We start from the raw sequence: 26,056 nt of genomic DNA, 5'->3' as shown, positions 1-26,056 counted from the left end.
GAAATTTATATAGATAAGCAAGATGAGAACTTACCATTAAGCAACTTAGTTCATGCTGAGTCTTCTGTCTTCTTTCCTGTTTTTGACTTTCTAAAGCTTTTGAGTGAAAGGCTCTGGTCTTAGTAAACTGCTCTAGAAAAAGGAGACAGGGATTATAAGAAGCATGCCTGAAGAGTTAAGGTTTTTGCAGTCATGTTTATTCAGGAGGAAGAATTAAACCGGGCACTTCTTCTCATCTTGCATGTGAAAGCAGGTTTGGCAAGAAGCTGTCTGTCTTTGGGTACCAAAATGCATTCTGGCCACTACAGATTAGTTTAGTATCATGAAATCAATAGAACTGAAATTGTACCCCATGAGGAAAAAAAAATCAAGCTTCTCCACATATACTGGCAACTCCCCTCTCTGGAATGGAAACTGTATCCAAATGTCTTAGGAGAGAATTTGGCCCTAGGAAACTATTCAACTTTATTGAAGCAAAATATTTCTTTTGTCTAAAGACAATGACTCTTCTGGCTTGTAGATGGTCCATATTTAAAGATAAGAAGTTATCTGTCCATATCAACTTCAGTTTTTAGTATTTGGGTTGCAAGAGAAAAATTTCAAGCTGGATAATCGACTTTTTTTTTCTGAGTATGAATACTGATTGTTACTTCTAAATAGTATGAGTAGCCATCAAAAGCTTAAGAGCCCTCTGATGCAAACATGAACTGGAATGAAACAAGGTAATCTAGAATTCTACAGCATTTACATGAGACAATGTTGTTATCTCTCATTAAATAACGGATGAAAATTACCTGCTTGCAACAAAGCTAAATAGAATTTGGGATTACAGTTTTGGGTACACACTGGTCAGTGAAAACAAACCAAAAAAAGAGCAGAGAGAATAATATTAATTTCCCTTCTCTCAATGAAACAGAAAAATTGCTCTGCTGAAAAACAGTCTGGTGGTTTCACTGTGAAAAATGTTGAGACTGGCACAGCAGAATCAAGTCTCATTAGGTAAGAAAAGGCCTGAATTTTGGTACTCTAGTTAACAGCATCAGTGAAGTCAGCAGCCTTAAGATCAGCAACTCCATGATCATTTCCTCTGTGACAAACCATCAAGAACTGCTTTTTGAAATCTACAAATAATCTACAAATTATATAATCTACAAATTATATAAGCAGAGACACTATATAGTTCCTATTTACTATGTCACCGTGTAATCATGAACTACTTCAAGAAGGTATAAGCTTCCAGCTGAAAGGTCACTATGCTTTCACAATAAAAACTGTTATTCAACTCAGAAAAAAGCTGTATGAGAAACTCTGAGTCTTCTGGAAGGGTAGTTTAGTAAACTGCTGAAGACCCTGCTATAAATCCTCAGGGCTGGCAAGCAAGATACCTTGAACACCTTTTATTACAGGTGATACCACTCAAGTATTAAAGAAAAAGGAAAAAGGAAAAAAAAAATGGCAGTCAGCTTGGCCTTTACGGCCCAGCATGAGATAGTGGCTGCACCCCACGCTGGCAGTTGACTTACAAGTGTTTTATCCTGTCCCTGCCACACGACAATTCACAGGTTCTGGTGTGGTGCTCCTATAGTCATCCTAGGAAAAAATGAACACAGAATTAATATCAGCTGAAAATATTACAGACAGTACCAAATAGCCTGACTTACTCCTCACAAGGGGATGTAGTACATGCATTGGAAGGCCCTTATAAATGAGTTCCAGAGTATTGTTAGCTTACAGACTTTGAATATGTGATGTTAACTTCAATTAAACAACAAAACTTAACACTGTTTTGTCTCCTTGTCAATGAAAGTGGTTTGCAATTTGTTTAAGGATAAGAAGACCCAGCATTTGAAACTACGTTTGAGGACAACTTTTCTTTTCTTCTCTTTTTCCTGAATTTAATGGGGAAATGCCTAATTAAAATACATACATAAATAAATGTTTCTAGCTAGGAAACTCAAGGCCAAGTGAAAATTATCGTCATATAAAAAGAATGTGGCATGCAATTACAATTCAGATGATGAAAATTTTTTAAATTCATCTGTAAAACTGTATTACTTCTAACATTGTTCAGATTGCTTTGTAGCAATGTGATATCACAGAAAGCTTTGTAGAAAGTTTAAATGAACTTTCTCTAAATGAAGCTTTGAAATGCCTCATTGATACAGCAACCTGCCTGATTATTGACATTGCTGTTGAGTCTTGTTTGTGCCCCCAGGCTGAACACACAGCCTGCTAGAGCTTCATGCGCAGGATGCACTGGCCTAGAACCTGAGAGAGAACATCCATAACTGCGTTATCCAAAATACCTAAAACTCCTTGAGTAGAGTACCTGCATTGGGATGTTTTAAATAACAACCATACTGTATCCCTGTTAATACAGACCAGTGTAGTGCATCCCTCTTCTTTGTCAGTGGGACAAGCTCTGAACCTATATTTGGAACTACAGGAAATTTCTAAACCATATGTCATGAAAAGTATTTCTGAGATATCCTAGATCATTGAGATAGTAGCTGGATAGCGGCCCAGAAAAAATATATTCCAGCTAGAACAGAAATAGGGTTTTCGTTAGAGGACACAATTGCAGATCTGTACACAGCACAGATCTAACAATTATAAAAATAAACAAACAACAATTTGGATAACTGAAGTCCTGCTCAGATTATCTCCCATACAGCTAGGGCACAAAGCCCTGACACCCGGAAGAATTAAATACTTGCAGGTTTTAAAGCCAATGACTTTTTCAAAACACAAATACAGATATTTAAATCTTGGAAACGCTGCTCCACTACAAGCTAGAAGTATCCTACTGGGGCTATGATGGTGTTTGCTCCAAGGAATTTGAACAGTTATTGAGGGAATCCAGATGCTCCCCTTCCTGTTGGGCTGAAATACGCACAGTGGGTCCATAACTATTATTTACTGTTTAAAAGGATTTTTTCCCACTTAAGTGGAACTTGGGTAACAAGTAGCCCAGAGCTGACCATCAGAAAAACTAGCAAAACAAAAAACATGCCACTGCCAAGGTACAGCTTCCCCCAACAAAAGGCTTGGCAGAAGTCCTGCAAGTTCATGGCCAGGATTTCACCCCTGTGAACTTCCATTTTCAGCACATTCCTGTTCCTCCACATCCGAGGATCAAACCAGCTTTATGAACAAAACAGGCCGGAAACTGGCAACCTGGCTGCAAAGGTTTCTCCCCAACAAAGACTGGCATCTAGTTCGTCCTCGACAAAGATGAGCAGTGACTGCAAGAGGCCCTTTGGAGAGGACCACAATATGTACATCCATGTGTGAAGAACTGGGGACACAGGAGTAAGAGCTCATGCGAGATGCAACGTACAATCCTCTGCATGCCATTTCCAGGAGGAAGAAAAGGCAAGAAAAGGTCACTTTATATTTATACAAGAGTTGGTGTGTTAACTGCAGCTGAAAATTTTGCTGTTCTCCTAGAAAATACACCACAGCTTAGGCATTAAAAGACCACCAGAGGACACTATGGTGCCACTTACATTCAAAAATTATTTACTTTAAGAAACTTCTCACGTTTTAAAGTTACTCATAACTGTATTTGGTGCATCAAATAGACATTTTCTACAATGATGCATTAAACTCATCTTTAGACAGTGAAAAATCACCAACTTGTTTTCTTTTTCCCCTCAAATTCAGGTTCTGTACATTCAAATAAGAAGAGATGGATCAATTTTTTCTCTACTAAAACTGCTAAATATTGCAGTAATTTTCAGGGTAGGGTTAAGATGCTGGAAAAATACTGTTCAGGGTTTGTTGCATTTTTTTCCTTTTTTTTTTTTTTTAATGAGCATTTTTCAGTTCAGTTACATTTTTAGCATGGATAGATTTGTCATGATCTATTTCTTTTTAATAAAAGGCTCAAAGAAGAAACTGAGCACAGGCTTACCTAAGATTCTTTAGATGTTCTGAGTTTATCTACAGGAGGATACTCAGGAAAATTAATCCAAATGGGCTTTTCAAACCTGTATTAAACTTTTTTTTCAAAAATTTTTATTCATACTAAAGGCACCTTCATTTGCTTTGTCTGGCAAAACTTGCCTTAACTTCAGTTTTAATCTTAGCTATTTTAAAACCTATTTTGTTTCTCAGAAAAACCCATGGGGGAACTTGAATTCATGCTTTCTTGGCACTGTTTTTCTTTCATTGCACTTTGGACTCCATGGGTGAAAGACATGCTTTATAAAAATACTGAGACCAGATGCAGAGAAAGAATTTCAGAGAAAACTACTTACCCATTAGAGGGGTGAGGATTAGCCCAGTGAAGGTTACAAAGCAACCTGGGGAGAATCAACAGAAACAGAGCAAAATCAAGCATCTTCTCACTTGGTTCTGGTCGTCAAGGCCTTTCTTATAAACAGCAACATTTATGTGATGTAAGCTAAATGAGGAACTTCATGTAGCAACTTTTACAACTTTTACAACAGATTTTTCATGACAGGAGCTGCTGAGCCAAGTCTAAGATCTTCTCTAGGGTCACAGTTTTAAGGATATGATGCATGCCATAAGGGTTGTTTGTTGATTTTGCTTTGAATTAAAAAAAAAATCATAAGTGGCAATAATTTCTCAAACAGCATAAACACTGGGGAAAGAATTGGCGCCTTTGCAATTTGAGTGCTAGGAAGTGAAACAGACTGTGAGCAGCTCTCATCTGTAATGCTAGACCAAGAGACTGAGAGATTTTAGCTGTCACCAGAGATTCTGACACCTATGAAATACAGAACTGAAACAAAAATGCTTCCTTTTTTTCCACAGAATTTTGTTTTTCCTCTGATATAAATTATATAATCAACTTATAAATAAATATGATGGTTAATAAAAGATTTTACTTTCATCTGGTTTAAAAAAAAAGAAAAAAATGGAAAAAAATGGAAAAAAAGGCAAATTAAAGGAACACCAAACACCCACCACCACCTCACGGTGTCCTGTGTAGTTGTTAGGCTTGTAAGTAATCTATTAAGTTAAAAAATAAAACCAGATTAAAGAATATATACAGTTTTTAAAATACTGACTCAAGCCTTCCAAAATGACCCAAGAAACATTATCCCATGTCAGTCTATCCTGAACGCAGCTCTGGAAATCCACTAACATACCTTTCTGGGTCTGTGAATTAAATCCAACAAATCTAAAGAGCAAATTTGAAAGCCACTTTGTTTTGTTTTGTTTTGTTTTGGGTGGGGGTGTTATGTGCATGTTTGTAGATTAGATGTTTTTCGTTTTCAGAATCTGAAGTAAGTTGATCATTTCCATATGTGTAAATCCAGGGAAGGACAAACAGACAAACTGCTGCTTCCAATAGCAAACATAGGAAAAAAAAAAGAAAAAAGAAAAAAAAAGAAAACAATCCTCAGTTGCTGCAGTCTTGCTCTGCTTTTCTGCTTCTCCTCTCCTCTAACACTGAACATGGGGAACCCTGAGAGAGCTGATCAGCAGAAAATCTATCACTTGAGGGAGGAAAACAGAGGAAAACAGTTTTCAGCTAGATCAGCCCCCTAAAACAGCTTACTATGTAGTTACACAAGCACCAGTGTTGCCACAAGGGACAGGGGAGATAACATGCAGACCAGAGGCAGTGTAGCACTGAACCAGTCAAAGCTGACACTGGCATGAACTGCTATAGCATTGCGGCACAGCGCCTTACTCCAGAAGATGACTGAGATGTAATGATGCCCAGCTCTTCAAAGTTGACTCTGTGGTGCAGATGGCCACTCAACTTTAAAGTCAAACAGAAGTTAATGGACTTAATATAGGTGGCCTGAGTAAATGTATGAAGTTTACTGACCTTGAAACATAGAAATATGCTGACATATTGCTTGAGCAGCTCAATGATATGTAAGAGGGAATGCACATGTGGAGCACTGATCAACTTCAGTACTGCATATCCAATGTAAAACTTGTGAAAGTCCTTTCATGGCCCATAAAAGTCACCCACTGAGTGAGAGTTAGATGCATGAACTGAAGTACTCCGATCTTAACTAACAGATCAGCTCTATGTGTAAAAACAGCAACAGGTTTTTTAGGCCTCATTTCTAGCATTACCACATACCCAGATGAGACAAATGAGAATTGCAGTTATTTATTTCTGTGGATGCTACAGCCCATTAGTCTAAAAAGGGACTTGGGAAAGCGTGCTGGCACAAACCCTTTAGAATCAAATCAATAATCTGCATTATTTTGTCTGGAGTTTTTGGCTGTGCATATATCGCATGTGAAAGCACAAGCCTTGGATTTTTAAAGAAGTCCTGAAGTTTGGCTCTTATTTACAACACCAGCCTAAGGTACCTTGTAGTATATAAATTTTGATACTTACAGAAATAGTAATAGCTGTTTTCAGAATTCACATTAGCATAACTCATTATTTAGAAAAGGTAAACAATGAATCCTTCATTTGGCAACCAACAAAGTCTATTACAAAGTTGCTATCTTAATTATATCTGATATTTCAGTAATACCACCAGCTGTAACAGAATCAGTCAGTTTAGCTATCATACATTGCAAATTACCAGTGAAAATTGCTCTTATTAATCAGTGTAGGGCAAAGGCATTCAGTTTCTTGATGAATCATCCTATCCATTGGGAGACAAAAATCAGAGTGCAATCATTTTATGCTTGAGCTGTTGGAAATGCAGTGTTGTGACTGCTTCTACAAGCTGCTGTCAATGGGACCAGAGACACTAGCACTCAGACTAAAGGGACACTACAGTTTTTCAGACAGCAATCACAGTCATATCTTGACATGATTTCACTTTTGAAATGCACTTTTATTGAGGTGCCTTTCTAACGTGTTTCAGTTCACATCGTTATGATTTTAATTGTTTAAGAAAAATAAATTGACCACATCTATTAGATAAGCTAAATAGCACATGTGTAATCACTGCAAGATACCTAAGATTCCATTTCTTGCTTGATGATTTTGCACTTTCATGTTAGTCTCACACAAACAGCTTATTTGAAATTTTGTCAATTAACATTGTAATGAGTAATGGAAATGGGGACTTCAGATCATTGCACATCTTTGAGAAATGTTGTGAAGCAGAAGTTAGCCTACCTTGGTGCAGACAATCTGTCTAGTTCCCCATAAGCCTTGTTGTCTACAACTTGACTTGCTTGGCCAAGTGATTTGCTACAGGAAACACTGTCATCATGGACTTGCTGCAATGACTTTGAGTTATCCTCCTTCTGTCTTCCTAAGTACCTGCTCAGACTTCTCTCCAGGTTAGGCTGCATTTGAACAAAGATGAAGCTGACTGCCTACATCTGGGATGCTTCAGGGCTGAACCTACCTGACTTCCTCCTGCCTATCACGGGAGAGCTATCTTCCAATGCGGAGCACACCTCAGAGGCCTCACAATACCGTGGCCTTCCTTTGCAGCAAAGTTGTATGGTTATTTCAGGGTTTCCTGCAGTTATGAACATTACATTGTTTTGTGAGATTACACCAGTATCTAGACATTTTTAATCAATATTTTATTTAAATTTCATGTATATGTTTTGCCACAAAATTACAAATTACACATTACACAAAGCAATCCAGAAAAAGTGCAATACACTACAAATAAAACAAGGAAGTAAACTACAAATATCTATAGCATACTAAAATAGAGTGATGTAAAAATATTATCCATATCTTAAAGAAGAGGAATGTATATTAAATCCATGCTACGATATCAAAGGAAAGTACAAATTAGGCAGGAATGTGGCGTGGCAACACACTACAAATTATAAGGCTGAAAGGAATAAAGAAGCATCTTACATTTTAAATATGCATTAAACTTAATATAACGGTACTAATTTTGTGAAAAGAGACCATGGATGGCAGTTTTCTAACAGCTTATGAAACTATTAGCAGAAGAACTGATGAGAAGTAAACTGATGCTAAGAAGTAAATATCTGCAAATATCTATTCCATTCTTCATTTTACCAGTATCGTGCACTTACAAAACAAGTTCTGATGCCAGTTAGGCAGTATCAGGAAGGCAAGAGAAGTGCTGTAATTCTCCATTGTATCTCTATAACTGGGCTCAATATTTGTTGAGAAACTGCTTTTAAAAACTTGGCTTGTATGCACTAGAATATTCAACATGGCTTATAGCCTATTAAGAATACGCTCATCAAGGTGACCACCTTCTCAGAAGAGCTAATGAAGCTTCATTTTGAAGCAATAAAAGGAACTGTCTTCCTCCAGAAACCCAACTTGCAGACGAAAAGCAGGAATGGATGGCAGGAACAATCTCAGGTGACTCTGGAGAACAACTGACTTGTTGTTTCCATTCTGTTTCTGCTTGGCGTTATCTTTCAGTTGCTAAATAACTTGTGTGTTAGAATACAGGACTTTAATTTATATTAAGGTTATATTATGCACATGTTCCATCAGTAAATAAAAACATGTATCACAAGATAAATTAACAAGTATCATGAGATGGTATTTACAAGCAAGAGGTGGGAAATGACCCTACAGAGATTTAGTGCTGCCATCTTATAATTTCATGATGAATCTCAGACTATTTGATTAAAATTCCAGCTTTGAGCCTTGAGAACCTGCCAAGAATAGGCCTTTTGCAATATATTCTCTTCTGTAAAACAGGAGTTGCTAACCTCATATACCTTGTGGACTTGAAAACAAGTTCCAAAGATTTCTTTCTAATCTCTTGGTTTTTAATCTTTTGATGATGGTCTGATTTTAGCATGGATAAAATTACATGCAGCAAACAGCAGTTCCCAAATTACACAAGAATATCTACAGCACTGTCTGGACATCTGTTCCTTTATTTTGCTGACACCTGAATATAAGACACCTACCTTCTCCCTTCATAAACTCTCCAGTTGCCCATTGTCCTGGTCAAGGTTCAAAAATAAGAGTTTAGTATTGCAAAACGGATGCCTAGAGCTAGTGGCAGGCATGAGAAATGAATTCAAATAGTCATATCATCCAGTTTGTTGTCTAGAACACATACACACACACACAAATCACACACAACCATTACTCTACACATACCAGAGTGGAGGTGTCTTCTCTGACCAAGCCACTGACTGATGATGAAAGCTGCATCATGTGAAAAGAAGTAATATCTGAAAACATCGCACTACAGATGTCTTAATGTCTTAGTCACATTCTCTCGTTCCTGTGTAGATCTGCTGATTCTGGACCCTGGTATTTACATCAACTGCCACAACATGGGTAACAAAAACACATGTCATGTATTAGAGGATTTATTCATTAACTGTGAATACTTTCCATTTACAGTGCTGGTCCTGACTTGGCCGAGATGACAAAGAATTTACCACTTCAAAACCTAAATGCTTTTGCCACAAGACTTAAAGTCTACATTAACTTTCAAGTATGTGGGTGAAAGTATAGAACTTATATAAAATATTTTAGCAGAGCTCTACATTAACAACCCCAAAAAAAGATACTAGTGGTATTGCAGGTTACTCAACCTCTCTCTCTCCAGGATCCATAAACTTTATGATTCATAATACAGTATTAAATATGGTACAATTACAAGCGTCAGACTAAAAGACTGTGCCACAGAAGAAAATCCAAAAGAACTGATTGTCTCAATCCGATAATTATGTAGGTCTAGGCGACAGGAATTTTGTACTTCTTTGTGCAGGATTTCACTCTCGCCTACATCCATTAGTCCACTGGAGTTCCGCACCTAGAAAAATGCAAAAGGTTGCACCTGAAAGCAAGACTGGCATAACAGCAAAAAGCTTTATGTAGCTGGTAAATTCAATGCCGTGTCAAGTGAGCAGAGTCAAACTGTATTGCAAAAAAACACAACTGAACTTGGGGAAAGCAACACCATTATCCTCATGTTTGCATTCCAGTGAAGTTTTTCCCAGAATTAGTTACAGATAAATTATAGCACAAGTCACAGGCTGTTCTTTGTCTCAGCTCCTGCTACGTTTGAATGCATTAACTGGAAAACCTTTAAAAAAAAAACAACTCATGAGCATTCTTCCCTGAAGTCAGTTCACAATCTTAAGACAGAGCTCAAACCTCTCTAATTTAGAAGAAAGATAATTACTAAATCTCACAGATTGATTAGTTGTGATGAATGTCAGCTTCTTTATAATGTCAGTAGTCTGCCATGTGTGCAACTCAGCATTAGGCAGATATGTTGGCAGAATGACTGAAACAAAAATTCCCAATTTCTATTCCTCTAACATATCCTAAAAAGGCAACTGGAAACATATATGACCTATATACATATGTTGCCTATAAGGTTCTGTTTAGGGTATCCTTACTGTCATACAGTCTCTCTTCATCCCTCCTCTCCACTCTCATCCTTCTCCACTACTTTCTGTCATTCACACGTAAAGTTTGTTGCAATCTAGATGTTATGTTTACAATTTGTTAGTGTTCTAGTCATGGCAAGAGCCCTTTGGATAGGAGCCTGATCCCATGACAAGAATTCAATGGATTTGCAGCAGTCAGCATTCCTTACTGCACCAGCGAACACAGCTGGAGCAAGGGCTGTGACGCTGGAATATCAGCAGCTTATCTAAACCGTGAAGTGATTCCATTTAGAAGTCAACGATGTGTATTTATCAGATTACTGTGGAGAGAAAAAAAGCAACACAGAGTTCTGTCCACTCTCTCTCACTTTCTTTTATTTTGCTAATATTCCTTTGACTTCTTTGTTTCTTTCCTGGCATTTGGAATTAATGCATTAAGTGCTTAAGCTCCCTCATCGCTCTCTCATTGCGCATAAAAAAGCAAGGCACCAGCAGTTTCTTTCTCCCCTTTAGTAAGAATCAAGATTCAGTTTAGTTTTTAATCTTACCTTTTCCACTTCCCTGAAGACACGCAGGAAGTTCTCCCTTAAGACCGCTTTTAGTTCAGTTTCGCTCCATCCTCTTCTAAGAAGTTCCTCAATCAAATAAGGGTATTTAGAAACGTCTTCCAGTCCCTCAGGGAAACTGTTGGCAAGAGTCACACAAGAACATTCAGCACAGGTCACTCACTGAAAATATGCAGAAAAAGATTTATTATTTTTTTTTAATCAGTCTTTTGCACACATTCTCTTTTAGAATGAGCTCATTTGGGACCCACTTCTTCCTCTGAGAAGTCAAAAAAATGATGAATCCAACTGACATAATCAGAAGGAATGGGACACAATGCTTTTTCTGCACAGAGTATCTCATTAGCAAAACTAAACTACGTATGAAGACGCACTTACATGCAGGAAGGACAACAGCATGGAGCAAACAAACCAAAAAAAAAAAAAAAAAGAGGAAGTGAAGATTCAGAATAAATAAAAATCAAAAAAGGCTAAGGGTTATACCAGTAAATGCCACCCAATAACACAATATGCATTTATTTTCTGTGCTGTAATGTAACATTTGCCCAGGACTGAACAGGAGAGTTTATTTTGTAGGCTGTTCCATGATCTGCTTTCCTCAAACATATGCCAAGGATAGCTGTCCAAGCCCAGAAAGCAGGAGTGGTTTCACAGCCCCAAAGCACTTCGGGCTTTCCCCACTAGAAAGTAACAGCAGAGGAAAGAGTTTTACAGCAGTCCTGGGCTAACACATTTACCATCTGAAGGATGAAGCAGCTTTACTGTAATTCATCATTGGTTTCTGGAAGAAGGTACCCTCCATCATCATTTTTGTATGCAGAAACCACTGCCTAGAGACACATTTGCAGAGCTCACAGGATGTTGGGACTAGTTTCCACATTTAGAGCACTCCATCACAGAGTTCTAAAAATGAATTATGCCATTCTTTCCCAAAGCCTGTTTTAGAGCGCTCATCACAAAACAACTTGCTACAACTCTCTTGGTCTGCCTTCTTCTGCTCCAAAGAATGTCAAACCCCTTACAATCTAGGGGTCAAAAGTCAATGTATATATGATGTTACCAACCGTTCCACTCCATCGTAGTCACCACCAATTCCTATCGATTCTGGACCTGCAATTTTCTTTATGTAGTCAAAATGATCTAAAAGAAAATATCAAAGAAGGCAACATCTAAGCATATGACAAGTAGGAATAATCCAGTTCAGACATATTGGTTCCAGGCTACTCTTCTCAATTATGGATTCATAATAAAATATATATTTTTTTAAATAAGTCAAAAGGCATCCTGATAATATAGGTTAAATTTTAATAATCCAATTGATGGATTCAGGATAATTACAGGTGGTTATCTGGATATTTTCTGCCACTGAGTGCATCAGGTAGCAATCTTCAAAAAAGACATGATCATTACAGCACGTTAATTTCCAACAAATAACCCACATATGCCAAGAGAATTTTCTTTACCATTAAATAGCAATGTTTTGCACTCTTAATTAGAAAAGTTTAAGGTGTTTTCTAGAAAGGAACAAATACTTTGGGATTAATTGTTCTTTATTTCGGTGCATCAGTTCCTCAAACTATGCACTTTGTCCTCTTGTTATTGTGTAATGAATATCACCTCCAAAATGACTCAGAGCTGGGTTAATGTGGAGAAGGAAATAAGCAAGTAGTATAATTTACACAGTCTGAAAAATGATGCAGACAACAGGAAATTCTTAGAAGCCACCCACAAAAATCAGAATATATTAACTTCAAACCTGCGAGGGTAGAAATATTAACAACTTCTCTGCCACAGGCCAGTACATCTGCATTGAAAGTTACCATGATAATTCCCCTGTTCCTTTTCTGAAAGATAGGAAGAGACAAGTGATGAGCGTGCCCTGCAAACTTCTTGGTTACCTTATATAGATCGTTCCCTATCCATATTCCAGTGAACACAACAACACTATATGTCAAAGTTTAGATGGCAACACAAGGCTTTGCCTTTATGCTCTACCCTGAATTCATTACATCTTTATGTGGCCTGGATCAGCAGAAGCCCAGTAGCTACATCAAGGAAATTCAACCAGAATTCCAAAGTGTTTGTAGCCAAAGACAAAACACAACCAAAAGAAAATATCTCAGAAGTGATCATGTAACTTGCTGCTCAGGGATCTGCTTATAAATCCAATTCAGAGATGAGAGAATCAAAAGTAAACACTCTGATATGCATGCAAAAATTTGCTTCAGACTAGCAAGTTTTTAAACGACACTCACCAGTTGCTGGAGGATATCATCAGGAACATTTCTCGAATGATTACAAACAGAAAATGCAGCAGAATGGCTGAAAATTACTGGTGCTTTTGAGATATGTAGTGCATCTTTTGCTGTGGAATCTGAGGTATGAGATAAATCTATCAGCATACCCAGGCGATTCATTTCCTTTACCACTTCCTAAAACAGATTTACAGACAACAGTGTCAGTATTACATTTCCTTAAAGGAAACTGTTTAGCTGATGTATGTAAGCAGATAAATAAATTCTGCAGCTGTCAGCTAGTTATAATCACGCTGTGTCTTTATGGATTTCTATTTACCTATTATATTAATAGTGATTTATTCACTCACAATTAGTTAGCATACCATCACATGCTCAAACTTTTGAAATCTTTGTTCTTTGAAAATCTTTGAAAAAAGATAAGGTCAGAAGTTGTTAGTTGCATAAGAGATTGCTTAGATTATCACTCAAAAAGAGATCCTTACTTGGCCAAAAGCAGTCAGACCAGTAACACTAGGATAAAAGTTGTGTATTCCTTTAGATGAAGATTCAGACCTTAAAAAGGGAAGTGAAAGAAGAAACATCATATCATTCTGGAGACTACAATATCAGCACCTGAAATGTCTTATGCTATACACAATAAAAGTCTTATCACTTAGCCAAATTTAGGGATAATGAACTGCATGATAAGGATCTTGTTCAAACAGTGCTCTGTATAATCATAACTATTTTCTGGATCATATGTCTTCAGGTTTAAGACTGCTGCATATTTGTGAAGCAATGCAAGACAAGCAAAGAGACACTTGTCAAAAATTTTCCAATTAAACAAACCTTCATCAGAAAACAAAGATAAACTGAAATGTCCTTTACCTGTCAGACAGAAAGCCAGATTTTCAGTCCTTTCTGCATACAATTCTATTTTGCCTTAGTCAATACAAAGGAAGTTTGTAAATCCAACAAAGAGTAGGTGCTACCACTCTGAGAGTGGAACCGAGTACTCATCTCTGTAGACACACATTGGACCTGTCCTGAGCTGGCCAGAGAGGACAGTGTTAAAGGCTTCTGACTGCCAAGTTCTTAGATAGCATTTACCATCTTTGAACCACATCATTGCATCTTCTTTTGTTTGTTGTTGCCTATTTTGACCTATGCAGCCTCTCTAGTAAAGCAAAGTGGGAGGCAATTTTCCAATCTTGCTGTTGCTAACAAAGTTTAAAAGTTCCCAAACTGTCAGTGTAACAAGCACTACGTAACAGATCCTTCAGTGTCCCACGTGATTTACCCCCCAAACCTGTCACTGTTGACTTGGTTTGGAATGAGTACTGCACAGGTGAACTGTCTGAATCCATACTTTCCTCATCTTGGAATTGCCACCGCTTTGTATTACATGGTCACATAAACACAGGCATATTAGTTACCAAGGTGTATTGCAGGAATGTGTTAAGGTCATGTAACGAACGCCCAGGTCATAATACATCCTCAGTGTCGCCAAACTGCTGTCAATGGAGTGACCGCCTTCGATTCCAATCAAACATGCAATCTTCTTACTGTCAGAGATACCTGGAAACATGAAAGTACGATAACTCCAAAACAATTTCATGACAGATAAGAAGACAGCACCACTGAGCAACAACAGTTATTGCAAACTGCAAGCAGTACTACTGACATTTTTGTAAGACGGGAGGTGTGTTTATACAGCAAATTATCTCATGGCTGCAGCAGGCCATGGCTGTACAGTCAGATATTGTAGTGCAGTAGAAAAACTGAAGTTACTCTTTAAACCAGGATACTGTTTGCTTGCTTGCAGTTTTCTCTCTTTTGCATATACCTCCAGAAACCCCAGTAAAAATATTCTGTTACAAGAAAGTGTATCACCTTGGGAAGTCGTCACAAGTTCAAGCTCTTCATAGCTGTTACACATCCTCTTGACAACATCAATTTGCTCTAACGTCAGACGCACAGCATCCTTGTTCTGAGCGCTGCAAAGAACATACACTGACCAAAACTGAAAGAGACATTGACAAGTAAACTAGATAACTTCTGTTCCAACTTGGAAGCTGCAATTTGCTAATAGTGAAGTTTCCGAGTACTACCAAAATAATTTCCTACAGTTTACAAGGGAGTTGCCACTGCAGTTTCCCCCCCCCCAAAGGAAGCATTATGCTCTTGCCTTAAATCATCTACTCCAGACATGATTAAGGCCTCTTGACACATTCAACTATTCCAGGCAGAAGTGCAGGCAGGAAAGCAGATGTATGTTTACTTTAATTCATTTATCACAAAACAACAACTGCTGTTTTGGTTAAGGGTACCTGGCTTATAAAACACAAATATTTGCAACACAAATGTCCTGGAAAAGTGTCTGTGGCTTTTCCGTTTCATTTTGTTTTTTATCTTTCAATAGCAAAAGCCAAAACCAAGGCCACTAATACCTCTGTGATTGGGAAGGGAGTGAGGCAAGTGTAAAATTGTGTTCTCAGACAGTATCATTGCCATGACAGTACGTACCTGAGCTCCCACATAACCAGCCTTAAGTTTTGCAAGGTTTGTATGGGTCTTGTTGATCTCTCTTAAGTTGACCTTGCTGAGTCTATTTTGGTAAAATATTCTCAGCCGTAGTACAAAGTCGTTGTGGCTAGAAGAGAAAACAAGTAAGGCTTGTGATAGAAATATGCTGTTACCTTCTAATACAAATGTCATTTCTTTAACTCTTCTTAGTCTCTCAGACAATTAACTGCCAATAATCTTTGCTGTAACATATACTTAAATGTCTCCTTCCTTTCACAAAAGATCTTTTTTTTCTTAAAGCTCCATCTAATCAGGACAGCAAGAATCCCTTTTGCTTTTCTCACTGTTATAGCTGTTGTGATTCTATATCTGTTTTTCTCCCTATTATTTCTGAAGGAATAGAAGAACTAAGATCATCCACCATGCTCCTTAGAAGCAAATACTCACAGTAGAACAATCAGTGCTGCCTGTGTTAGAAATAATCAGTGTTTCTCCTCCCAGGTCAAAACACATTCACCACAGGCAGCATTCCTTCAAGTTGCAAGGGTAACCTTTCAAAGCATGGTGTCTGGCTTCTAGCTCTGAAACAAGTCATGGCTGCCAAAGATGCCATTAAATTAAGGGAAGGACACCATGTAAAGGGAAACAATAATTAAGTGGTGAAACCTGACCAGAAAATCACAAAGGCATTTAGAGTAACCTAGTCCTACAGTATGCACCCAGTGAACTGAAATTCCTTCTTGCTGACAAATCTGTACAATGGTAACTAACTGCTATGTGCTAGGCACAGTCTGCTGTTCCTACTCATCCAAACACACTGTGGCATTTCCTCTTCACTTATCAAGATTCACTGAGAGGGTTTAATCAAACATATTTTATATACCCATCGATTAAACGCGTATCTTGCATCAGCTTGATAGCTTGCTCTCTCATTGATTTCTCATAGGTAAATGGCACAGAATCGGAGAGGAACATCAGCCATAGCAGCAACTTTGTTGGATTTCTCTTCATTTCCATTTTCAAGTTTGCTAAAGCAAAGAGATACCACAATTATTTGCTGAACATGATGAAACAGGTAAGTTTCCAGCCTGCAGACATTGTGGATTTAGTAATATAAGCAGAGGCAAAATGCCCTCTTTTCTGGTAAGGCTGGGGTGAGTTTTGTAGGAAGAAAGACCAATGAACAGAAGGGAAGGCAGCCATGGGAAGTGTAAGACTGCTACCTTTTCTGAAAGATCTGAAGACCTCTGGCTAGTGTGGTTTTGCACCTATAACTCCATAAACACTGCTGCTGCCACCAACTGACTGCTGAAGGGAACCATCTTATTCAGAGCTGGCAAGTTGAGGGACTCGCACCTCCCAAAATACTGCAACAAGATTGTTTTCTCCATTGGAACAGCTTTAACTTGTTTGTTCCCATTACTGGGGAAACCTCAGGCTGAAATGAACACTGATACGTTTTTTGAGAAATTCCAAAAATCTTCTCTTTTCTGAGTAAACTCTTCATTGTTAAAAGACAGAGTATGTGCCAGAGAAAGCTATGGAAACCCTACACATTTTTCATATTTTAACAAGTACAGAATGTGCCAAATTTCAGAGTCACTTTATTTTAATGAGATCATAGGTATGACAACTTCAAGAGTAATCAATGTACCCCCTGTTCTTTTTTAAATATAGCACTCAAGCACTTATACAACAGCCTTCTATGTGTTGGACAAAAAGTATTTTACAAACAGGTTAGAATTACCTTCTGTTCTGTGTAAAGTAGTGTAAGATCTGCTAGGAGGTGAAACTACCTTTGCAGGGAAGAGAGTTGTTTTTCCCCACATTCAGAGTTACTGGCAACATTACTTAAGAAGTTGAGAAGCAGTCACCTCCTTTGCTTATTTGAGTGACATCCTAATCTAGAGACACTTGCCCTATTAATTCTTTCGCGTCAAAGGATTTCAGCAAGTGGATATTGTTCAGCTCCTATTGTACAGCCAGTACTCAAGTTTTTCCAAAGGACAACAGAAGAAAAGTAATGTTGACTTTCCATTCATTGTCCACTGTAAGTCAGTGAAGTTCATGTTTATAAACCTTCTTCTGGCAGCAGAGAAGTGTTTTTGTTCTTACTGATTATGAAGGTTGTTTTTGTGAATTTCTTATTCCCAGAGGTAAAAACAAACAGCAAATATCCAAGATATGATAAAATTACAAGGCAAAAGAGATTTTGAAATCAGGGCACTAAGAAACAGTACAGTAAAAAAAACATGTTCTTGAGATTCTTATGTTTCCAGGCTATACATTACACTGTTTTCCTGTCACCTGCAATACACAGAGTGTAAATCAAAGAAAAGTTTAACTGGATTATTTGCCCTGCCTGTGCCCGAGAGAATGTAACTATGCTATAAAAGGAATTTTGATTTAATAAGCCAGTATAAGTTTAATTAAGTTGCATAATTTAAAAGTTTTAAAATGACAAGTCATTCATTTTGCACGTATTTTCTCTCTAAATCAGCATTATGTAAAAACTTCAAAAATAAAAGTAAGATCAAGAAATGATTGCTCACCTTGGGTTCAGCAAGGTGTAAACTGCTATTCTAAAAAGTCCCATAATTGAGAAAAATTCCTGAGGTTCCTCTTTGGAGAAACTGCCTCAGGACTTGTTCTGTTCCACAGGATTTGGGAAGGTACTCACTTGTGGGACCATCTGTCAGGAAGTGGTACTTCAGAACAGCGGGAGCATAAAAACTTAGGCAAAAGGCAGTGTAGAAGGGGAAGCTGGTTTAGAATCAATGCTGAAGTTGTCTAGGAAAGAAGCACTAGGACAGCTGAATAAACACAGTAGCATGTATGTAGGCAGAAGTGAAGATCCAGTATAAACATGACACAGGGTGAGCTGTGTTCCTAAGGTTAATAATAATAATAATAATAATAATAATAATAATAAAGTAATACCACCCACCCCTTAGTGTTTTTCCTGAGAAACCCATTACATAAGGAATGGCCCAGGCAGTACCTGTGATGTAAAAAGGTCTGTCTAACTCTGCACAGACAAGAATGCTCTAGAAACTGATTCATTCCTTTGAGGATGCTTAGCAGTCTTCATTCATCAACAAACATAGCAGAAGCATGATTGACTCCATCAAGTGTCTTCTCATGTACAAAACTTAAGAGGTTTTGGCTAGGCCCTTAGGACAATGTAGAAATCAATTTACATCATAGTCTGTGCATCTGGATTTTCTCATGGTAATGGTTTCCTTCAGGCCAAAGTACTTCCCCTAGCATCACGATGAGGAGCAGACCTCTTAAGACTGGGATGATCCTTTTGGGCTTCCCCTTGACAGAGCACAGCTGACTCCCTTGCAACACTTTGGTTTGTCCAGGATTCATACCATACCTGATGGAAGAAGCTTTTTTTTCCTCTTATGCCTTCAGAATAACCAAGGGAAGTGTTCCTCCCACACTAACTGAGTAAAAGGGAGCTTTTCTACTTTTATTCATTGCCACAGATTAATGCTTGTATACAGGGAAAAAATACTGGAAAAGTAATTTTCTATCTTGTGTGTGTGTAACACAGCCTTTACAAGACAAGTATTTGAATTGCCAGTGGCAACAACTATGCCATGTTAGTTCTGAACAAGTTGGCCTCTGTTTTTACTTTTACTAGAGCAAACTGAATATTTATGTATTTGGCCAAAAAATGAGGCAGTGCAAAGATACGTGGCCTTACACATTACATCTAGCAACAGGGAAATCCTTGTCCAGACTATGAGCCCTGCTGTGCTACTAGGACCTGCTGTTTGGTTTCTTTCTCATTTATTTTCAATAAAATCCATTTATGGAAGAGGGCAGTTTCCAAAAATAAAAGATAAACATGACCATAATGAAGTCTTGGATGCCTTTAAAACTGCAGTGGTTCTCTTAAGTTGACTTATGATAATTAAGCTGGTGCAGGAAGCTGGAAGGTGCCATGCAGTGAGGAGTTAAGGTAAAACAGGCCCTACAGCCTGCTGCTTTCCCTGACCAGGCTCCTCTGTCTGAGCCCTGGGGCAGGTAAAGCAAGCATAATTAGTTCCCTTGGGACAAACCCAAAGGCAGCCTCCTGATGCTGCCCCAGGGACTGAAATAGGGCCGTATGTCTCTCCAGTTGTGAGTTCAGCACCACAGCTGAATCTCCCCCAGACCAGGGTCAGTCCAGAGAAACACATGTACCACTGCAAGGGGCAATGAGCACAGAGGAAATTTTCTGCTGACTTTCAGCTCCACTGTAGCTACTCAAAATATCACAGGCTTGCAACACACAGACACAAACACTGGGGAACAGATAAGGAGGGTGGTGCAAAATGCAGCGTTATCTGTTCCTCCACATTACACTTCAGAGCTAAAACGCCTCGAGATCCCCATCTGCTTTTGCACCTCCCATTAAAAGCATAACTGCTTTCCATCCCCGCTATTCTTCTACATGCAGGGTAGGCACAGAAATTGGGGGGCATCAAGCTTAGAAAAGCCACCAGCACAAAGCCCAGAAGAAACTAAACAATGGTCCCAAAAGAGCTGGACTGGGCACAGAGTCTTTGCAGATGCTCGCTACAGAAATGAAGCTTTGCTACTTCCCTGTAGTTTGCTTTTACAATTGCTTTATATTCTCCAAGCTCTTTACAATCATCAAGGAAGTTACTATCAATAAAGCACGAGTGCTGAGAAAGCAGACTTTGCAGTGAGTGTTCCCACATCAGGGAGGACATCCCGTAACAGCGGGATGGCCAGATCTGCCTTATAAGGCTGTGACGAGGGGGGGGGGTGGTTGCTCTTTTAAAATAGATGCATTTCAATGGCAAGTTTCATAGTAAAAAAGGAAAGCTTTACTGCATGCCTCTGTCATTTACCATCTTCGGAAGTTACAGGCAAGCGCTGCTTGGCCTCTCTTCTCCTTTTCAGCAGCAGGACAGACCTCAGTGCAGGACATTTAGTAAACAGCTGCTATTTAAGTGCAGCAAATCTCAGTCAGGAATGGCGTTCCTTTCACTCATTTGATGATTTTCCATCTTAATCTTTATTAAAACATTTAATGACAGCCTTGACATTAATACCGGAGTTCATTAAATTATTATGCCCGATCAAGTGTAAGAAGTGCCATAAAACAGGGCTCACAGCTCAAGGTAGTAACAGCCTAGAGATGAAGAAGGCTCATGCCCTGCATGGCCCAGTTATGCTGGAGCTCATGTAGATAATACCAGGGTAGCTCTGAATTAACTACCTCAAATCATGGTAGCAGCTTCATTGCAGACAGCACAAACACCAAAAGATGACTGGGACCGTTGGTGAAAACTTCCTTGCTGATTTCCAGCAAAAGCTTGTATTTTCCCTATCCCTGAAATAATAATTAAACATGATTAGCCATACGTAAATAGTGAGCATGCTTCTGGGAGAACACATGCATCAGACTGTGCAGTATGTTTTTTACAAAGGGTAGGGATCACTTTGAAATTCCTCTTGTCGTCAAGTCAGTCTTACAAATCTTTCCATATTTTTTCTTAAAAGTCCTTCCACTGTCAGCAGCTCAGAGCCACGTCAGGTTTAGCTGTTCATCTGCTCAGAAACCTCCTCAGTGCTGTCCCAGTGCAATGTTTACAATTTATTATTTCCACATGCTGTTCCTTTCCTCTTTGTGGAGGTACAGTGAAACGCCCCCAAGCACTGAGAGAACAGGGTGTTGTTTCACTTACTGCTCAAAAAAGGGGGAATAAATACTGTAATGGTTTGAATGCATGTCAGGTTCCCTAGGGAAGAGGAAGCAACAAGCAGGATAATACGTCCCAGACTTTCTGGGAAAGAGGAACCCTGTAGAGTAATTACAGTACTTATCAAGTCGTGCTTAGCTTTCAGCCTTGAACACGAATGCATCCTTGGACGTTTCACATGCTACGCAGGTGAACTGCAGGTTTTTCAGAAGCAACATAACCTCAGTGTGCAAGACTTTTTTGCCCCTGAAGTACAGGAGATTGGTTGCTTTCTCCTTTAAAACAACTCTTTAACTAGTTTTTTTTATTAAAGATAAAAATGATGTTTTAACTAAAAAGATTGCTTCTAACTTCTCTCAAGAAAAGGACAACTACTTAAAGTCTTTCCTGGCAGGTTTCCGATCTTTATTTTACTGTTCTTTTTTCCTTTCCACAGTTTTCCAGACTTTCTGAAAAATTCCCGTTCTGAATCCAGTAATTCTGAAGCAAGCAAAGCTCTACAATGCTACACATCTTATTATCTAGTGATTAGTAATGCAGACTATTTTCTCAGAAATCCTAAGTTACTGAAATTCTTCTAACTGCAGGACATATGTGCTTTATGATATAACTTCCTAAACACATAACAACCCAGAACAGCCTCCCAACTACTTCTATAGCACTGTATCACAGCGCACATTTTCAGGCAAACCTTCCTTTAGTTTAAGAGTGCTGACTGACCTCAGAGGAAGGGTCAGCTGGAAGTGTTTCACCAAGGGAGTAGCCTGGTGACAGCTTCTCTGTTAACAGTCTCCCCTTGCTCGGATCCAACAATGCTGCTTTCGTAGAATGCAAAGCAGAACCCTCACATGTACTTGAGCAAACAGCTCCTCCAGGGTTTCCCTCTGCAGACACATTCCCAACTGTAAGCACTCTAACAGGCTCCAAAGCTACAGAGAGCAGACTGCAGCTGAAAGGGATGGTTTGCCTCACAGTCATCCCCTCTGGGCCCTCTGCCTCATGCTCCTGCCCCTCGGTTAACCAGCGTCTCTGCCCCTGTGCTTCTCCATGCCAGGAGCAGTGTGAGCCAAGTCCCCTCCAGACTTCACTGCTGACTGAATCACTCTTTTTGGCAGGGTTTTGTCAAGATGTAAAATATTCCTAATATTTTTTAAATGTTTGGATCCAGCATTCAAAAAATAATGCTACAAAGTAGTGAGAGACATAAAGGCCAGGAGGACAAGCAGTAATGAGATTTAAAAACTGAGTTTGACCATAATGGATGTAAATGCTGGGGAAATACTGCTCTTGCAGGAGGTAATGACCTTGCTTCAGCACAAGAAAGCCTATCTGAATACTTGTGCTGCTGTGGAGTTTATCCTCACCACTGGCTAAGCAGCGCACTCGATTATGAACCTGCAGCAGAGATGATAATGGACAGTTTTTCAAAGGAGAGTGTTCTCAAACACACCACAAGTTCTTTTGTTGGGTTTTTGTTTTGTTTTGCCCACATTTTTTTGAGCCTAAGAGAGCTCACACTTCTGTTATCGTCTGATGGTGACACATAAAGGAAAGATTTGGAGGAACAGCAATTACTGGAAACACAACTGTTGCTGAAATCCTTCTTAAATGGGTATGCAATCTTTGAGAAGCTTTTCTTCCACACAATAGCAGGAATATATACACAGTCTAAGATCCAAAAAGCTCTGGTGAAACAGCACTTCTGCAGAACCGAAAAGGACAGAGAGCAGTTCGAAATGGCTTCTTTTCTGCTTTGTGACAACCACAACCATTGCCCTCAAATGTAAAAAGCATAAATGTAACTTGGTTACCAGAGAAAAAAAATCTTTCTCTCTCTTATCTAGAAAATGCTATATTTGATCTTAAGAGCTAAGTGTGTAAGATGCTAAACAATAAAATGTCAAAAAATCAGCCGAGCATCAGAGTTCTGGCAAGCTGGCATCAAAAAGGCCATTTAGCTTTTGAAGGCAACTTTCAGCTTCAGTTTCCACAAATCAAAATACAGCTCCTATGTGCAACCGCTTTCTCTAGAACTCCACGAGTTCCTGACAAAATGACTCATAAGGGAACACTAAGGTTTTATGGTTTATTATGACTCTGTGGCATAGTACAATATAACTGCTATTCCAGAAATTCACGTAATTTGTTGCTTCAAAATCCTTAATGGGAATGTAGCAAGCCTTTTTCACACAAAAACGCTGTTCTGATGCCACATAAATCTGTTACATGCTAAATGCTGATCCAAATATTTACTCTTTTTTCCATCAATATATGTCCATAGTGATTTTCAGGAAGATTTTTAAGCAGAAAACGTGATTGTATGTTCTTCAAGCTGTTCAACTAACAGCAATTATTTATACATTACCAAATCTCCATTCTGTGTATTTATACAAAAATAATATTCTTGGTAGCTATGAAAACTTCCTACTTAACATTAATCTGAAGTCACTGTGCCCCAAGAACATAGAATAAAAGTACCTTCTAGGTTTCATCATGTTACAACCTATGCAAAATATTCTTTACACTTTGTCAATAAGACTTATTTGCCTTTGAAACTATTTAGGTAAATAAGACACTCACGTGTATCATCATTCAGTAACCTGTTCTTGAAAACTGAAGGATTATAGCAAGCAGTAGACAGAATTAAGAACATGGCGTACTAGGCACCTCTATTTAAATGGCATTTAACATAAAATACAAAAACCATACAGCTTTTTTCCATGCCGTCTGAGCAGAGTTGAGAAATTGAAGTAAACATGAGATTTATACTTTTTCTTGTTTATCTAAAGGCTCCTTGGAGCAGGTTACCTTCTTAGGGAAATGCAGCAGAGCCGAAATCCACATACCACTGCAACAGCTAAAGCTTGGCACCAGCTCCTCCTGGCATCAGGACAGCAGCCAAGGAATGTCCTCTATTGCTGTAGCTCACACATCTCAGGCTTCACACTCAACAGGCGTTCGGAGATTGCCCCTTGCACAGGAATAAAGTCAGTGAGAGAACTTCCAGCTAAGCTACCGCCCACCCAGCAACCCGCAAGCCTTGTGCTGTGCATGTTCAAAATCCAGCGTCTCCTCCCTCTTGTGGCAGACTTCTTGTGCAGTCCATCCTGCATCTGCTCACTAACAAACGATGTGTTTAACACTGCTCTGTTTATGTGGGTTTAGAAACAGGTGCCCCTCATCGCAGAATAATTTCGGTTGCAGGGGATTTCTGGAGGGATGTCATCTAGTCCAGCCTCCTGATTCCAGCTAAGCTAAATTCAAAGTCAGATCAGGATGCTCAGGCCCTTGTCCCATCAAGGTTTTGATGTCTTCAAGGAAGAAGATTGTACAACCTTTCCAGGTCTTAAATCCACTGGAATCTCCCTTTCTGCACTTTGTGATGGTTGCATCTCTGCCTCTTGCTGACCCACACTGAGAAGAGTCTCCTAAGAGCTGAATTTGCAGGAGAACCGGGTACAGGTATGCACCGTACCGCTGACTGAATTTAGCCACACTGACCACATCTAGCCCTTGTTACCGTACCTGCCAGGTTTTACGCAGAACTTACATCACCACTCTGTGATATTTGTAAAAGCCAAAATGCTCACAAGTTACAGGCGACCTTTTCAAATATACTTATCTTTCTGAACCTACAGGGGCCTTCTGTTCCCTTTCTGGGAGCTGACAATTTGGATATAGACAAAGAAATACGTGCAAAAACATGATCCTGGAGTTTTGCAGGAAATAAACTTTGCTTATCATCATTTTAATTTTACTTCATGCTTTGAAAAACACAAATTTAATTTTACTTCACTTTAAATTTAATTTTACTTCATGCTTTGAAAAAAGCAGAAGGTCTTCATGCTTTTGGTCACGATTCCACTTGCAGAGAAGAAAACAAGCCTCCCAAACCAAACACTCACAGGGCTGTTGCACAAGGCACATCTTAACTGGAATATGCATCTTTCCTCAATCCACTAGCTCTCAGTATAGGAAAATTTAAACAGAGACCCTTACGTCACTTGAAATTCTTCTGCACATTGATAATTTGACGAACTTCACATACAAACATTTATCATCATCTCAAGTGGACTGAAGCACACTACATGGAACAAATATTTTCTTTACGAAATAGTTGCTTCTTCATCTGATGCCTAATCTAGGCCAGGTCCACTTTTATGCCTATGGCAGGAAACTATCTCCCAAATTTAGTTTAGACTGGTAAGTCACAGGCTCAGGTTAATTTCTCCACACACATTCTAGTTCTAGCTCAAGTTTCCTTGTTAATTCTCAGCCTTTCAAATTCTCATCTCCTACTTTCAAAGTAATTAATAACCATTACTGCTTGTATTTTGTCACCCTATTTTCCCAGTTTTCTCTCCTAGCAAAGCCAAGTTTCACCCCCAAACTGATTTCTACCTAAAACTATTTCCGCATGTCTCTGGAAAATTAAGCTCACCAACTTTTGCTGAGTGACTAAGCACTGACTTTTAACAGTTCAGCCCTGTAGGTTCTGAATGCAAACTGATTTTTAAAGCTGCTATAAGCCAACTTCTTTCTTTGGCTCACAGTCAGCTTTCTTCTGTAATTTCATTTCAATAGCCCTGGATGAGCCTTAGCGGCTGTTTGTGTTTAATAATTCTTATAACATGGCATTTGGGAGGTATGCCTTTCCTGCAGAGTCCATCTGGCAGGACTGTTCTCTTAACAAATATCCTGTGAGCTTTCTTTATTGTCCAGAATGTAGTTA

General features: G+C 38.8%; 1 protein-coding gene and 1 long non-coding RNA gene across 4 annotated transcripts; both read right to left on the bottom strand.

Annotated features, from left to right (window-relative positions):
- Positions 1–4,389, bottom strand: LOC137862164 (uncharacterized). The gene is made up of 3 exons (XR_011100070.1): positions 4,263–4,389; positions 1,524–1,590; positions 1–132 (listed from the first exon to the last, which is right to left on the bottom strand). It is a non-coding gene; the product is annotated as an uncharacterized lncRNA (long non-coding RNA).
- Positions 4,390–7,473: 3,084 nt separating this feature from the next.
- Positions 7,474–24,366, bottom strand: LOC137862163 (dipeptidase 2-like). 3 transcript variants are annotated; one of them, XM_068693892.1, is made up of 11 exons: positions 24,171–24,366; positions 16,482–16,626; positions 15,599–15,725; positions 14,966–15,095; positions 14,509–14,650; positions 13,576–13,645; positions 13,091–13,267; positions 12,592–12,679; positions 11,900–11,975; positions 10,818–10,953; positions 7,474–9,686 (listed from the first exon to the last, which is right to left on the bottom strand). In XM_068693892.1, the coding sequence occupies exons 2-11, from the start codon at positions 16,613–16,615 to the stop codon at positions 9,492–9,494; spliced, it is 1,275 nt and encodes a 424-aa protein (XP_068549993.1). In that variant the 5' UTR covers positions 16,616–16,626; positions 24,171–24,366; the 3' UTR covers positions 7,474–9,491. The 3 variants fall into 3 exon arrangements, with proteins under 3 accessions (XP_068549993.1, XP_068549992.1, XP_068549994.1); XM_068693891.1 differs by having other exon boundaries at positions 24,133–24,365; XM_068693893.1 differs by lacking the exon at positions 24,171–24,366 and having other exon boundaries at positions 14,966–15,069; positions 16,482–16,623.
- Positions 24,367–26,056: the final 1,690 nt, after the last annotated feature.

This window comes from Anas acuta, chromosome 10, assembly GCF_963932015.1.
Source record: "Anas acuta chromosome 10, bAnaAcu1.1, whole genome shotgun sequence".
In the NCBI taxonomy this organism is placed as follows: Eukaryota; Metazoa; Chordata; class Aves; order Anseriformes; family Anatidae; genus Anas; species Anas acuta.
This window is presented reverse-complemented; position numbering and strand designations above follow the sequence as displayed.

What these genes read in the sequence shown, in the direction of transcription:
- LOC137862163 (XM_068693892.1), bottom strand. Translation starts at nt 16,615, where the DNA reads ATGGAAATGAAGAGAAATCCAACAAAGTTGCTGCTATGGCTGATGTTC. An exon ending in TAATATTTCTACCCTCGCAG is followed by an intron (nt 11,976 to 12,591) that starts GTTTGAAGTTAA and finishes ATTTTCTTTTAG; the next exon opens with ATCATTTTGACTACATAAAG. An exon ending in GACTACGATGGAGTGGAACG is followed by an intron (nt 10,954 to 11,899) that starts GTTGGTAACATC and finishes TCTTGCCAACAG; the next exon opens with TTTCCCTGAGGGACTGGAAG.